At 36.0% G+C, this 13070-nt stretch overlaps 2 protein-coding genes across 2 annotated transcripts; one reads left to right on the top strand and one right to left on the bottom strand.

Annotated features, from left to right (window-relative positions):
* The first annotated feature begins 488 nt into the window (after window positions 1–488).
* Window positions 489–3590, top strand: LOC143557301 (isoaspartyl peptidase/L-asparaginase 1-like). The gene is made up of 4 exons (XM_077046409.1): window positions 489–678; window positions 1840–2073; window positions 2201–2287; window positions 3122–3590. Exons 1-4 carry the CDS (start codon window positions 517–519, stop codon window positions 3578–3580), a joined length of 942 nt encoding a protein of 313 aa, XP_076902524.1. The 5' UTR covers window positions 489–516; the 3' UTR covers window positions 3581–3590.
* Window positions 3591–4143: 553 nt separating this feature from the next.
* On the bottom strand, window positions 4144–9128 carry LOC143557300 (cleavage stimulation factor subunit 50-like). Its single transcript, XM_077046408.1, has 13 exons — window positions 9021–9128; window positions 8800–8883; window positions 7840–7967; window positions 7676–7748; window positions 7515–7598; window positions 7293–7379; window positions 6877–6947; window positions 6745–6796; window positions 6494–6652; window positions 4912–5066; window positions 4658–4766; window positions 4495–4551; window positions 4144–4404 (listed from the first exon to the last, which is right to left on the bottom strand). The coding sequence occupies exons 1-13, from the start codon at window positions 9126–9128 to the stop codon at window positions 4249–4251; spliced, it is 1323 nt and encodes a 440-aa protein (XP_076902523.1). The 3' UTR covers window positions 4144–4248.
* Window positions 9129–13070: the final 3942 nt, after the last annotated feature.

The raw sequence follows: 13070 nt of genomic DNA, 5'->3' as shown, positions 1-13070 counted from the left end.
ATTAAGTATGTTTGATGAATATATGTATTTTAAAAAAAATAAATTAAATATATGTTGTTTACTTTTAATAAAGAATTTTTTTATATTTCTAGACATTTTTAATAAAAAGGCAACAATTATATATTATATTTATTTAATAAAAATAGTGAAGTTTGAGTTGCTAATATGTGTGAAAAATTTGATTTGATTTGATTAGGTTGAGTAGGTGAAAGCGAGAGGAATTAGCTTTTTAATAAAGATTTTGTTTAATTAATTTGTGAATAAAAATGGTCCATCATAATTATATTACACCAAAGTTTTATAAGTAGCATAATTTTATCGTGTTGTAAAATATAGCAGTGTAAAAAAGTTACGTATAATTTTCTGTAATTGTTTTCGTGCTGTAACGAATTACGATGGACACTATAAACGATTAAATTAATATTAATAATAATAATAATTAATGGAACATGCACAGAAACTAATAAATAATCCGAAAAGGAAAGCAATCCAATCTGTGAAGAGGTTGTGGACGTTATGGGATGGGCGATAGCTTTGCACGGCGGAGCCGGCGATATTCCGGTGGATATTCCGGCTGAACGCCGTGAGCCTCGAGAAGCCGCCCTCCGCCGCATCCTTCAGATCGGCGTGTCCGCTCTTAATGCCAAACGCTCGCCCTTAGATGTCGTTGAACTCGTGGTATTTAATATCAAATTGTCAATTGTTCGTCTGATTAGTTCATTTCACTTTTATGATCTTGACGTGAAGATGATTGACGTGAGTGTGATCACTTTTAGATCTAATTTGATGAATATTAGTATGTAGAAGACGTGTTTATGATATTGTTCGTGTAGAAGACGTGTTTTAGATCTAATTTGATGATTGACGTGGTATTTATTATTATTATTATTATTTACTTAAAACGTATTCTCGAGTTAAAAGAAAAGAAAAGAAAATAAAATGTTAATTACATTCTTGAGTTAGATAGTAAGGAAAAATTAGGAAAAAAAATTGTAACTTTACAATTATATCCTCATTCTTGAGTTAGATAGGAAGGAAATGATAGGGTAAATTAATAATATTGTCCATGGTTATAAAGTTTTCCTTTACAATCAGACCATAGACCATATTTGGCTGAAAAGTGAAGGAAAAAAACCCTAACTTTTCTTTCGATTCTCTTTCTTTTCTTAAAAAAAAAAAACTCAAGAATGAAAAAAGAAAAATATTCTTATCTTTTCTTTTCTAAACCCTTAAATAAAAAACTCAAGAATGCAGTGGATGTCAATCATAAATTGATACATATATAGCTTGTTTTGATGCGTTAATAGTTTGCTATTAGGTACATGATCTTTTGAAACAATGTAATCACTTTCAGATCGAAGTATGAAATGATAATTCAGAAAATCAAAAACTAGATTTGCGGTTTTGAATTGTCGCAACATTTTGCTGAAACGACACAATGCTTCATGAAACAGTGTGTCAATTTATGGTTAAAACTAATTCCGGCAATTGGTTACCAACATTTCTTATATCACTACTCAGTAGTAACAATGGTCGCGCTGTTACTAGTTACTTATGATCAATCAATTACTGCCGATCAATAGGTCATAAGCAAGCTCCATAGGCTCTTAACTAAGGTGATCAAATCCGAATTACCTTAAAATACTCCGATGACACTAAAATCACCAACAACTAGTAGAATTGGGCAAATCCAGAAACAATTGATGAAGATACTATACGGTTTGAACGCGATGAGTTTTCAGGATATTCCACTTCTATAGATGACCTTTTGTTCATTTCTACAATGAGTTATTGTATTGACCACTCCTAATTCCCTGTAAACCATTGCACTAACTGTAGGTATGCGAGCTAGAAAACTGTCCACACTTTAATGCTGGTAAAGGGTCTGTTCTGACCGCCAATGGGACTGTTGAAATGGAAGCTTGCATCATGGATGGAAATACAAAAAAATGTGGTGCAGTGTCTGGTGTCACCACAGTTGTCAATCCCGTCTCTTTGGCAAGACGGATCATGGAGAAAACTCCACATGTTTATCTTGCATTTGATGGAGCCGAAGCCTTTGCAAGACAACAGGCAAGTTACATATTCTTGTTTGATTCGTCATTCATACAGATTTTAAAAACCTTATTTAATGTATCTTTGTGTTTATAAGCTTTATGTATTGCAATGTTTTGAATGTTTCTGCATTTGCATTGTTTAGGGGCTTGGAACCATGGATAATAGTCATTTCATTACTCCTGAAAACATTGAGAGACTAAAGCAAGCAAAGGAAGCAAATCGAGTTCAGGTATGCTGGATCTGTCAGTTGGTTCAAATTTAAACAAAATATCATTAGTTCATATTGGAAACTACGTGTAATTAGAAGTGGAAATCTTGACTCGTTTCCTTGTAAACGGGTCGATTCCATATATGCTTCTTCTCTTACAGGTCAAATGTGTTAAAAAAAAGAATAGTTTAAAACGAAACTGGTTGAAACTTGTCTGAAGTGTATTTTCAATGTATAAAACCTTCTAAATCTTTTTATAAAAGAAAATTTATTACAATGATAATATAATTTTGGCTGTAGTACCTAAAAATTGAAAAAAGAATTTGAACTTATAGAATTATACTCTTATGGGCCAACCCTAAGGATGTAAACGAACCAAGGCCAGCCCCTCTAAGCTCATGGGCGACTTGTTTAACTTGAAAGATCTTGAGTTCGGCTCGTGAGGAGTTTTTCAATCTCAATCTTAAGCTTGGCTTGTTTATTATTTATTAATTATATTATTTACATACATTTATAATTATTGCTATGCATTTATAGTTATTTTTATATACAATGAAGTACATATTATTTAGTTATTTTTACCATAATTTAAATATAATAGTAATTATTACATTAATATGTAATTATTATATTTAAAAATATAAATAGCATGCTCAAATAGGCTCACGAAACTAGTAGAGCTCGATAAGTGTAGCTCGGGCTCTAGCTCGTTTTAGCCTAACTTGATTCAAGCTTTTAACGAGCCAGTCTTGAGTCGCTCACGAGTGGCTTGGCTCATTTACATCCCTTGTCAATTATTCGTTTGGACCTATGATGATTTTTTGTATGTGAAAACATCTATTACTTAACTTGTAGCAAGATTATTCACAACCTATAAAACCCAAAGAGCGAGACGGGGACAGCAAACTCGGAACAGTTGGGTGCGTGGCAGTAGACAGTCTAGGGAACCTAGCGGCTGCAACTTCAACCGGGGGTCTGGTGAACAAAATGGCTGGAAGGATTGGGGACACACCCCTCGTTGGTGCAGGGACATATGCCAACAAATTGTGTGCCATCTCTGCAACTGGCAGAGGCGAAGCCATAATCCGTGAGACGGTGGCTAGAGACGTGGCTGCAGTCATGGAGTACAAAGGGTTAGGCCTGAAAGAAGCGGCTGCATACATTGTGGACCAGGTTGCACCAAAAGGAACCACTGGTTTGATTGGTGTGTCTGCTAAAGGTGAAGTAGCCATGCCTTTTAATACAACTGGCATGTTTAGAGCTTGTGCTACTGAAGATGGGCTCATGGAGGTTGCAATTTGGAAAACTGAATGATAATGGCCATTTTTTTTATCAATTATAGTTATTATCAATTAATGATCAACTATGCAGATTGTTGTTTATGGCAAACATTAACTTGACAACCATAATAAACTCTATTGGTATTTATAGGGGCGTGCATGAGTCGGTTTTTGAAAACTGTATGATTTCGGTCTTGAAATTTTTAGGTTGAAAATGATTGGTCCAAAGGACCAAAACAATGATATTAGGCCTAAGTCTTTTAGCTAATCATATAATAATAGACTATTTACATTTGCACTAAAATATTAGGGTTACACTAATTATTAAAATTGTACAAATTATTTAAAGCTCAACAATAAAAAATGGGCCCAGTTTTATTGGTTTTATTTACATGCAAAACTGAAAAGAAAGTTGGCCTTTTTTACAAAAGTATAAAGCCAACCTGCCAATTTTTGTTCGGTTTCGGTTATGGATCGGTTTTTTCCGTTTAATACACCCCTATTTGGCAACATTTGGTGGGCGGTAACCAACAAATATGATAATACATAATAAATGTAACACAAATTAATTTAGTTATTGAAAATCACTCTGCCATCTCATAAATTCGAACCGATCAAAACAGTTCAGACCTCTTTCATTTCTTATCATCATAATGTTACAAACAGATTCAACATCAAAATGCATCCTAGATTTCTATGCCACTAAGGAGTTTCCTTCCAAAATCTTATTGACCGATCGGTACCACATGACACGAATGCTGACTCAGTAGGTGAGTGTTCGAGCCACCTGGGCGCACCTGCATGGTTAGATGGCCATCTAGCCACTCTTTCTGCACTCAGAGAATCCCATATGACAATCTGTATCAACAAGTTGAAGTAACATCGGTTAAAAGTGTTCAAAACAAACCATCATACCAAACGTGCTAAAAAGTTAAAACTGCATCTAACCTCGTTACTAGGTTCATCGACACATAATACAAATTCTTCTGTATCGTTAAAGGTCGCCTGTGGAAGATGACAAGTAAATGTTTGTTATTGACTACAAACTTGTTTTTTGCTTATTTATAAAAAAATATTATTTTTATTAATGTTCATTAAATAATTAATATACCTGGCAACGCAATTGTGTGTGTGTGGCTCCAAGATAATGTTTGACTAATCTCCCGGTTCCAACTTCCCACAGCTTCACGGAAGAATCCTTTCCACACGAGAGAACATATCTAAAACAAAAACGAACAATTTAATGCTTTTAAACAAAGAACGGTTTGGGTCAAGGCCAACGTGACCCTTTTCGACCTATTACACTAGGAACGTAACCAGCCCATTTTCCACCCGTAATTGGAAAATGAAAAAAGCAATGTGTACCTTTGATCTTTGGTAAAACTCGCACTAGTGGCTTCACCTGATCCATGTGCACCAAGTATGGACCGAACAACATTGCTAGTCACCCCGTCCCATATTCTAATAGCCCCGTCTTTAGAGGCCGTTACATACATGCCACCTGTACATGAATATCTCACCTGCATCACCAAATACACAGATGATTAGGAAATGTATCTGCAGGCCAACATGTTATCAGTTATAAATTCGACCCAGGTACTTATGAATGAGCCAAATTCTACCTTTTTTTTTCTTTTTAAAACTTAAGGATATTTTGGTCATTTCACACCCAGGGGCGGATGCAATTCACATTTCACAATCACAGGTAGCATCCACTGCCCCTCAACTTTTCTTCGGTAATGTAAATTTTTTTCATGTTGGGTCGGTTTTTGTATTTTGCTACCCCTGAAAAAAATATTACGTTACCCCTATTTGTTTAAAGGCCAACCAATTTAAAGTTCAAATCAAATAAAGCCCAAATAAATTTATAGCCCAAAGCAAATAAAAACCACTAACCTTTTTTTCTTTTGTTTGAACAAGAAACATTAAACAGAGTTTACAGCCCAAAGCAAAAAAAAAGCCTAAACATTAACCCTTTTTTCTTATAATCAAATAAAGCCTAAACAAAGTTTACAGACCAAAGCAAAAAGAAACCATTAACCCTTTTTTCTTTTGTTTGAGCGAGAAACATCAAATAGAGACTGACTCAACAGAATCATCATTTTCAGGTTGGAATTTTTAATACAGTTTTGGATATGCAAATTCAAGAACTTGGAAATAGATTTAGTGAGGTCTCAACTAGTTTGTTAGAAACTATGTCTAGTTTAAATATTGAGATTCCTTTTCCGAGTTTGAAATATCTAAGATAGTGGCATTTTTGAAAATGTATCGAAATGATTTTAGTAATGAAGAAAGAGCGTGTATTTCGGGTGATCGTACGACCTTTTATCACACTTTAAAGGAAGATAATAAATTTGCAAAATTGGGTGGATGTGTGACCTCGCTCATGTAATGGTGGAAACCAGAAATCACATTTCGCTCATGTAAGGGTGGATTTATCGAATACTGAAGCTAGCGTTAGTTTTACCTATTACAATCGCAACCGTTGAAATATGTTTTTCTAAAATGAAGCTTATCAATACAGGCTTGCGCAAGCGAATGGGTAATGAGTATTTGAACAATGCTTTAATTTGTGCAGTCGAAAGAGAAACGTTTGATAAAGTAAAAGAACAGCCGAACAGGGTGTAATGGCTGAATAGGAGAAATTTGCACCCCATGTGTTTAAATATATTTATTATCGTGTTTCTAGTTTTGTTTCGGTTACATTGTATGAAATACGGTAAAAAAAATTTCTGAACATCCCTAAGATTTATGTCTAGATCCGCCACTGTTCACACCCACTTAACAGCAAAAGTTAAAGTACATCCATTTCAAGGACCAAACTTGTCACGTTTTTGCAAACTATTGGACTAAAGATGTAATTTCTGAAAGTTAGGGACCAAAACCGTAATATGGGCAAAACACAAGGAGTATTCGTGTAACTAAAAGATACAAAAGCAAGTAATACCTGATTTATTGCACTATTGACACCAATTTCTTGTACATTAGCCGAGAGGTAACACTGGAAAGTATTGACATCATACAAATGTGGAACATGATGATCGGTTCCTGCTAGAAGAAAATCTCCAGAAGGATGAAAAGATAAAGACCGAACATTGTGAGTATCCTGTAGCATTCAACATCAAGAACTGAAAAGGAAGAATCTTTATAAAGAAATCTCAATATTTGAAATGAACACAACTAAAATAACATACAAACCTGGATAACCCTGGATGCTCTCTTTGCAGTGGTCTTAGAAAAGTCAAAAAACCTGCAATTTGATAATATTAAAATAACAAGTTGCCGTATGAGCTTACACTAATTAAGTGATAAAAGGATTTAGCATTATACTTTATTGCGTTATCTTTGGCCCCGGATATCAAAATAGTATTTTGAGGATGGAAATCCACGTCATTTACTGGCTGCAGCAGTATAAGAATATTATTAGTTTAAGGTACATGTGCATTCAAGTTGTATTTTTTTAGTAAAAATGGGTAAAATAGTGAAAAGAAACGGGTAAAACACGTCGAAAGTTGCCTAAAACTTTCTGAACAATTTTATTTCAAAATTTGATTTTTATTATAATAATACTCCGTATTACTTTTGTAATCATATTAACATTTGTAATCATTTTAACCCATTACCCAATCCGTCCATTTTTATCACCTCTTAATGCAAGTGATTCAAGAAAAGTTCAGTGTTTTGTAGAATAAATCATATTGATTTGAAACAAAAATGCATTTTTTTTTGCATCAACAAAGACTTACTTGTAGATGGTCATAATATGTCCGCATGACGGGTCTAACAGGACCATCCTTTCCCTCTGGCAGCAGCATCTGCTTGAGTTTTCCTACCTGCACATGATACCAGCTATTACGGGTCAAACTGATAAATTCAAAAGATTATTATAAATCAAACGGGTCAAATGGGTTGAACATCTTCTAAGCCAATGTATTTAAAAAATAGATTATTTATGAAATAAAAATTACCTCAAACAGTTTAATTGAATTATCTGCACTGCCCGATGCAAGAAACCTTCCATCAGGACTAAATCTTGCACATCTAACTGCATTCTACATGACAAAACACCAAATTGAAGTATTAACATGAGCCGATTTCAAAACATTATTCGGTTCAAATGGATGCATACCTTGTGTTCCGAAACATGTTTGGTTTCGTGTTTTGGGAAAGTTTTTGATGAGCCTTTTGTATCATGTGCAACACTGTTAAGAATGAGGCATTTGTTTAGCAAATAATCACCCCCATAATCAGCCATATGCCACATGAAGAACATTGGAATAAGAAACTGATTACCTAAAATCGACAGAAATCACACGAGGAGCTGGTATTGAGCCATATGTTCCTGGAAATGTTGTGTTTGCATCAAACAACGCAGATGTAGATAGTTCCCTCCCTGGTTCGTCTTTTTCCACTGCAAGACCCTGTTTACTTTTCAGCCCCACAAATTATATATAATTGGGTAGAGCTAAACATACACCACTTATCCTAACACAACTGACGTGTCATACGGTCCATATGGTCATAAAAGCCATATGATAGGGCGAAACGTGAACAAACGGGCCATATGGAAGTGTGATAAGGAGAAAATGGTCATTCGGGCCATATGATAGGGCGAACCGTGAACAAAAAGTCCATATGAGAGTCATACGAACTGTATTATAAGGCGAAAATGGTCACATATGGCCTTATGATAGGGCATAACATGATTAAACGAGCCATATGAAAGTCATACGGGTTGTATGGTAAGGAGAAACACGGGCTGTATATTTGATCGAACGGGCCATATGAAAGTCATACGGGCTGCATGATAGGACGAAATGGTCACGTATGGCCTTATGATAGGCCGAAACGTGATCAAACGGGCCATATGAAAGTCATATAGGCTGTATGAGAAGGCGAAAACGGTCATACAGGTCGTATGATAGGGCGAAAAGTGATCAAACGGGCCATACGAAAGTCATACAGTCAGTATGATAAGGCGAAAATGGCCATATGAGGGCCAAATCATACAACCAGTAGGATGCCTGCCTTTGACTGGCAAAGAATGAAAGAAATGACTGATGCGATCACTGACAAAGTCATATTGCACGTATGATGTGGCACCCTGACACAGAAGTGACTAACATGAATACGCAAACAATAAAAAAGTCATAAGGCTCGTATGACCATTTTCCGCCTTGCTACACAGCCCGTGTATTATTTTTATTTTTATTCAATGCTCATTTCACTCTAATCAAGAAAACACAAACAAACCTTGGCAACCAGGTCAAGAAGCTTGTTGGGAGAAGCTTCAACGGTAAGCGGCGTCATTGTAGCCGAAGCAACCGCACTCGCAGCCTATAATTCCATAATGTCAAATTATTCAAATTTAAAGAACCAAACAATTACCCCTAAACCCTAACTCAAATCTTGTAAATTGGTTAACAATTGAAATGAAATTTGAAAACTTTATGAAGAAGAAGACGATATGATACCTGGGTGAGATTGTTGTCTCGAAGATGAGCAACGATTAGATTGTTTACGTATCGATAAAGCTTACCTTCGTGTAATGTCTGCTCTAAATCTAAATTATTGGAATCCATAATCCTAAACTAAAACCTCAACTATGATTACCAAAAACCCTTAAAAGACTTAAATATTAAAACCCATTACCCAATTCGGTTTCGGTTTAAAACCAAATAAGTAATTTGGGTCATTTTGGCCTTTCCATTTTGTTGGGAGTAATGTGTCAAAATCGTCCATAGTGTTTGGTCAATTATTCGATTTTCGTCCAAAAAGATTTTTTCTACGATTGAACGTTTTTCACTTCTTGCCAATTACATCCAATTTACTAACTCCGTTGATTCTCCTTGTCAACTGAGGGGTATTTTTGTCCGTTTACCATTTTATTTAATTTATTATTATTTTAACTCAAAACAAACCCCATTCATCTTCATCTTTCTACCCACCCTCATACATGTTCACTTCCACCACCAGCCAAACCCCACCACTGACCACTACCTCCACCTCACGACATCCCACGCACCGTCACTGCCACCGTCAACCATCACCAAACCTCATTCATGATCTACCCCACCTTCTCTGCTAATCTTCTCTTGTTTCCATCACCGGCAATCACCACCATCACCAAGAACATACACTTTCCAGTAACTATTCACCACCACCTAGATCCGTCACAACCGCCATGACCAGATTCACGTCCGAGAACCCAACCCACCTTCTCCGCCTCTGTAAAGCGAAGGAAAATCGAATCAAAATCAAACCAACGTTTTTAGAGATTGAAATTGTAATCGATTTGGGTAGTTTCAGGTGGCTGAGGTTTGTTGAAAATATGACCTGAAATCTGTCGATTTGCCTGGGATTACAGCATGAAATGGGGATGGCGACTGGAGAAATGTAGGTAGTTGTGGTGTTGGCAGGTGATGGGGTTTGGCCGGTGGTTGCAGGTGGCCGACGGTGGGTGGGTTTGGCCGGAACACATAGTGGCGCATAGTTGCAGTTGAGCGTTGTGTTCTTCGGTGTTACAAACCAAAAGGAAACACAGATGGTCAGGGTTGGGGGATGATGATAATTTAGTGTATTTGTATTCAGCCATAAAGACATAGATGCCCCTTTATACCTTAGTAAATGGTCAGTTATACCCCTGACTTAACCTTGAAAACTAACAAGGTTAACGATTTAGACGTAATTGGCAAGAAATGAGAAACGTTAGTGGTCCAGTTGCAAAAAAAATCTTTTTGGATGAAAGTCGCATAATTCACCAACCTCAGGGACGATTTTAGCACTTTACTCTTTTGTTGGTGTATGTATTTGAGTAGTTTATGTGCTAGTTAGGTGGTAGTTATTTGGACTCGAGTCACTAAATTAATACATTGGTTTACTAGGATATAGCCCGTGTGATACACGGGTGGTTAAAAAATAAACAAAAAAGGTTAATTTAATAATATACATGATAACATACCTTATGGATCTATAAGATATAAATATTTTTTTTCTAAAATACATAGATTCGTAAGAATATTTTGTATTTGTATTTTAAAAGAAATTAAATTGGAAGGTTGTGAATCTATAACAATTAAGAAAAAGAGAAGGTTAACACAAATTCATCCTAGTTGAGTTGGTAAGCCACAAACATTTTAAAATTAAGATAGTGAGTTCAATTCTGAATGAACCTGGATACATAGATTCGTAAGCCACAAACATTTTAAAATACATAGATTCGTAAGAATATTTTGTATTTGTATTTTAAAAGAAATTAAATTGGAAGGTTGTGAATCTATAACAATTAAGAAAAAGAGAAGGTTAACACAAATTCATCCTAGTTGAGTTGGTAAGCCACAAACATTTTAAAATTAAGATAGTGAGTTCAATTCTGAATGAACCTGGATACGGATCTAGATCTTGATAACAACGATACACATGTTGATTGATATACAATTAAGCTGGAATACGTTATGGAGATGACAATTTGACAGAGTAACGAGAGAGAATGAACTGAAAACTTGAAAACTTTTTTTAATGAATAATTTACAGACTATATATAGGGGATGACCACATTCGTTAACTTTACAGTTAACGAATGTGTCATTCGTTACATTAAACCATACGAATGAACTCTTCATTCGTTAATACATTTAACATATAACGAATAGCCCTCATTCGTTAATCTGGGTTAACGAATGAGCTTACAATTAGACGAATGTGTTACATTCGTTTCAGGGTAACGAATGTAACATTACATTAGAGCGAATGGCTCATTTAGCCATATTTACATTAAGACCCCTATACTTTATACTAAATACATTAAAGCCCTGATAAAGACTGAGACGTACAAAACGTGTATCAACAAACTCCCCCTCGTCTCTAGCTCTTTATCATACTTTAGCGTTGAAACATCTTTGTCTTCCAATCAACGCAGCTATGAATCTTGTATGCGTAGCAGACACGAACAACCCTCTAAAACTGCATTGCAAGATCATAATCCTTTACATTAGCGAATCTGATCTGACTTGTGAATAACGCGTCGTTGTCAGACTCAGATAGATTGACCAGCCACATTAGATCAATTACACGTAACGTCTTCGTGCGTAAACCCTGGCCATAAACAATAACCGCTTCACCTGTACGATTATCATAATACCAATAATTAAATGAGGTGAAAAGACTCTGAGGAAATATCTTCATCGGAACCCTCTTCATCGTCTTCGGCGATTTCACTATTAAAATTAACTTCCTCCATCCTGTGCGTGCATCTATCTCGTCAATATATTTGTGTTTCGGCACTTGAGGCTGGAAGAATTTGAAACCAAAGCGGGTTTCATGCAATAACTGCCTGTAGAACCAGCTAGCCCATTTATCGTCTCCACGATTAACAAACGGACGATTAGCTAAGGTTCGTACATCCCATCGAGGCATAGATAAAATATCGTGTGGGCGATTGAAATAATAAATACCATGCTCCCACTTAACGATATATACCTTAAGATCTGAATCGTACAGCCATGCCACCATATCACCTTTAACGTCTTTTACAGGCTTATACTTCTTCATCTGGTATGCAGATTCTCGAGCTTTCTCAACTTTCACATCTTCTCAATCATAATATCTGAAAGTCTCGATCATCTTATTCATCTTTTCAACGTTATGCTCAAACATACCATCAAAAGCACGTTTCCTCTTCTTCTCTGTAGTGGACACATAGCTCGATTCAGCAGCTTTTAACTTAACTTTTCCTTCCTGTAATCGATGCTCTGCTGCATTGAAATGCTCATTTGTAAAGAACGGAATACCCGAGTCATTGTTATTATCTGTATAAAACTCTGGATATTCTTCAGCAGTAACATCTTCCACTTCCACTTCTTCAAAATCAGGTACATTCTCGTGAGGAATATCTGTATCAGTACTATCTTCCATCTCCACATCCACATTTTTACCCAATTCCTCCATCTCATCATCATTTAGATCCAGAAGTAAGGCAATTTGTTCTTTTGTTAACGAATGATCAACAAATTCACCTTCTTCGATCTCATCAACATTCACCATACTGTAAACAATCCCATCTATTCCTACAAACAGAAGTATATTAGCCGGAATAACATCTATTGGCTTGGCTATCGTGTAATCTTTATATGGAACAATCTGTAGATTACTCGCTTCTGATCCACCACCAACACCAGCATCAGTCTTATTACTCGCCGACGGTGTAGAACTTCCACCCGGTTGCTGATCTACCCCACCCCCTGCACCATCCTGGTCATCTTCATTATTTTTCAACTTCTTTAATTCATCTTCTTTGCATGTCAGTTGAAGAATAATCTCCTCTTGTTTGTCTAACCTCTCCCCCTGAGCAGTAACAAGGGCTCGAAGTTCTTTATTATCACGCTGAGCTGTAAGAAGATGTCTCAGTAAGTTTCATTGCGCTAGCTCATTTGCAGCTCGATCTGCTTGCATTTGTGTGTGTTGTAAATGCAACAGATTCATCATATGAAACCATTGAGCGTGAGGAGCCATAAGATAAAAATTAG

This window comes from Bidens hawaiensis, unplaced genomic scaffold, assembly GCF_021521415.1.
Source record: "Bidens hawaiensis isolate Kalapana, Puna unplaced genomic scaffold, B.hawaiensis_p1.1 tig00018875_1, whole genome shotgun sequence".
Lineage (NCBI taxonomy): Eukaryota > Viridiplantae > Streptophyta > Magnoliopsida > Asterales > Asteraceae > Bidens > Bidens hawaiensis.
Note: the sequence above shows the minus strand (reverse complement) of the source record. Positions and strands in the feature narration are given on the sequence as shown.

Excerpts from the sequence above, each read along its gene's own strand:
- LOC143557301 (XM_077046409.1), top strand. The coding sequence starts at position 517 with ATGGGATGGGCGATAGCTTTGCACGGCGGAGCCGGCGATATTCCGGTG. Across the intron at positions 679-1,839 it reads TAGATGTCGTTGAACTCGTG|GTATGCGAGCTAGAAAACTG; the intron begins GTATTTAATATC and ends CACTAACTGTAG. Across the intron at positions 2,288-3,121 it reads AGGAAGCAAATCGAGTTCAG|CAAGATTATTCACAACCTAT; the intron begins GTATGCTGGATC and ends CTTAACTTGTAG.
- LOC143557300 (XM_077046408.1), bottom strand. The coding sequence starts at position 9,128 with ATGGATTCCAATAATTTAGATTTAGAGCAGACATTACACGAAGGTAAG. Across the intron at positions 7,749-7,839 it reads GTGATTTCTGTCGATTTTAG|TGTTGCACATGATACAAAAG; the intron begins GTAATCAGTTTC and ends CATTCTTAACAG. Across the intron at positions 7,380-7,514 it reads ATTCAATTAAACTGTTTGAG|GTAGGAAAACTCAAGCAGAT; the intron begins GTAATTTTTATT and ends TATCATGTGCAG.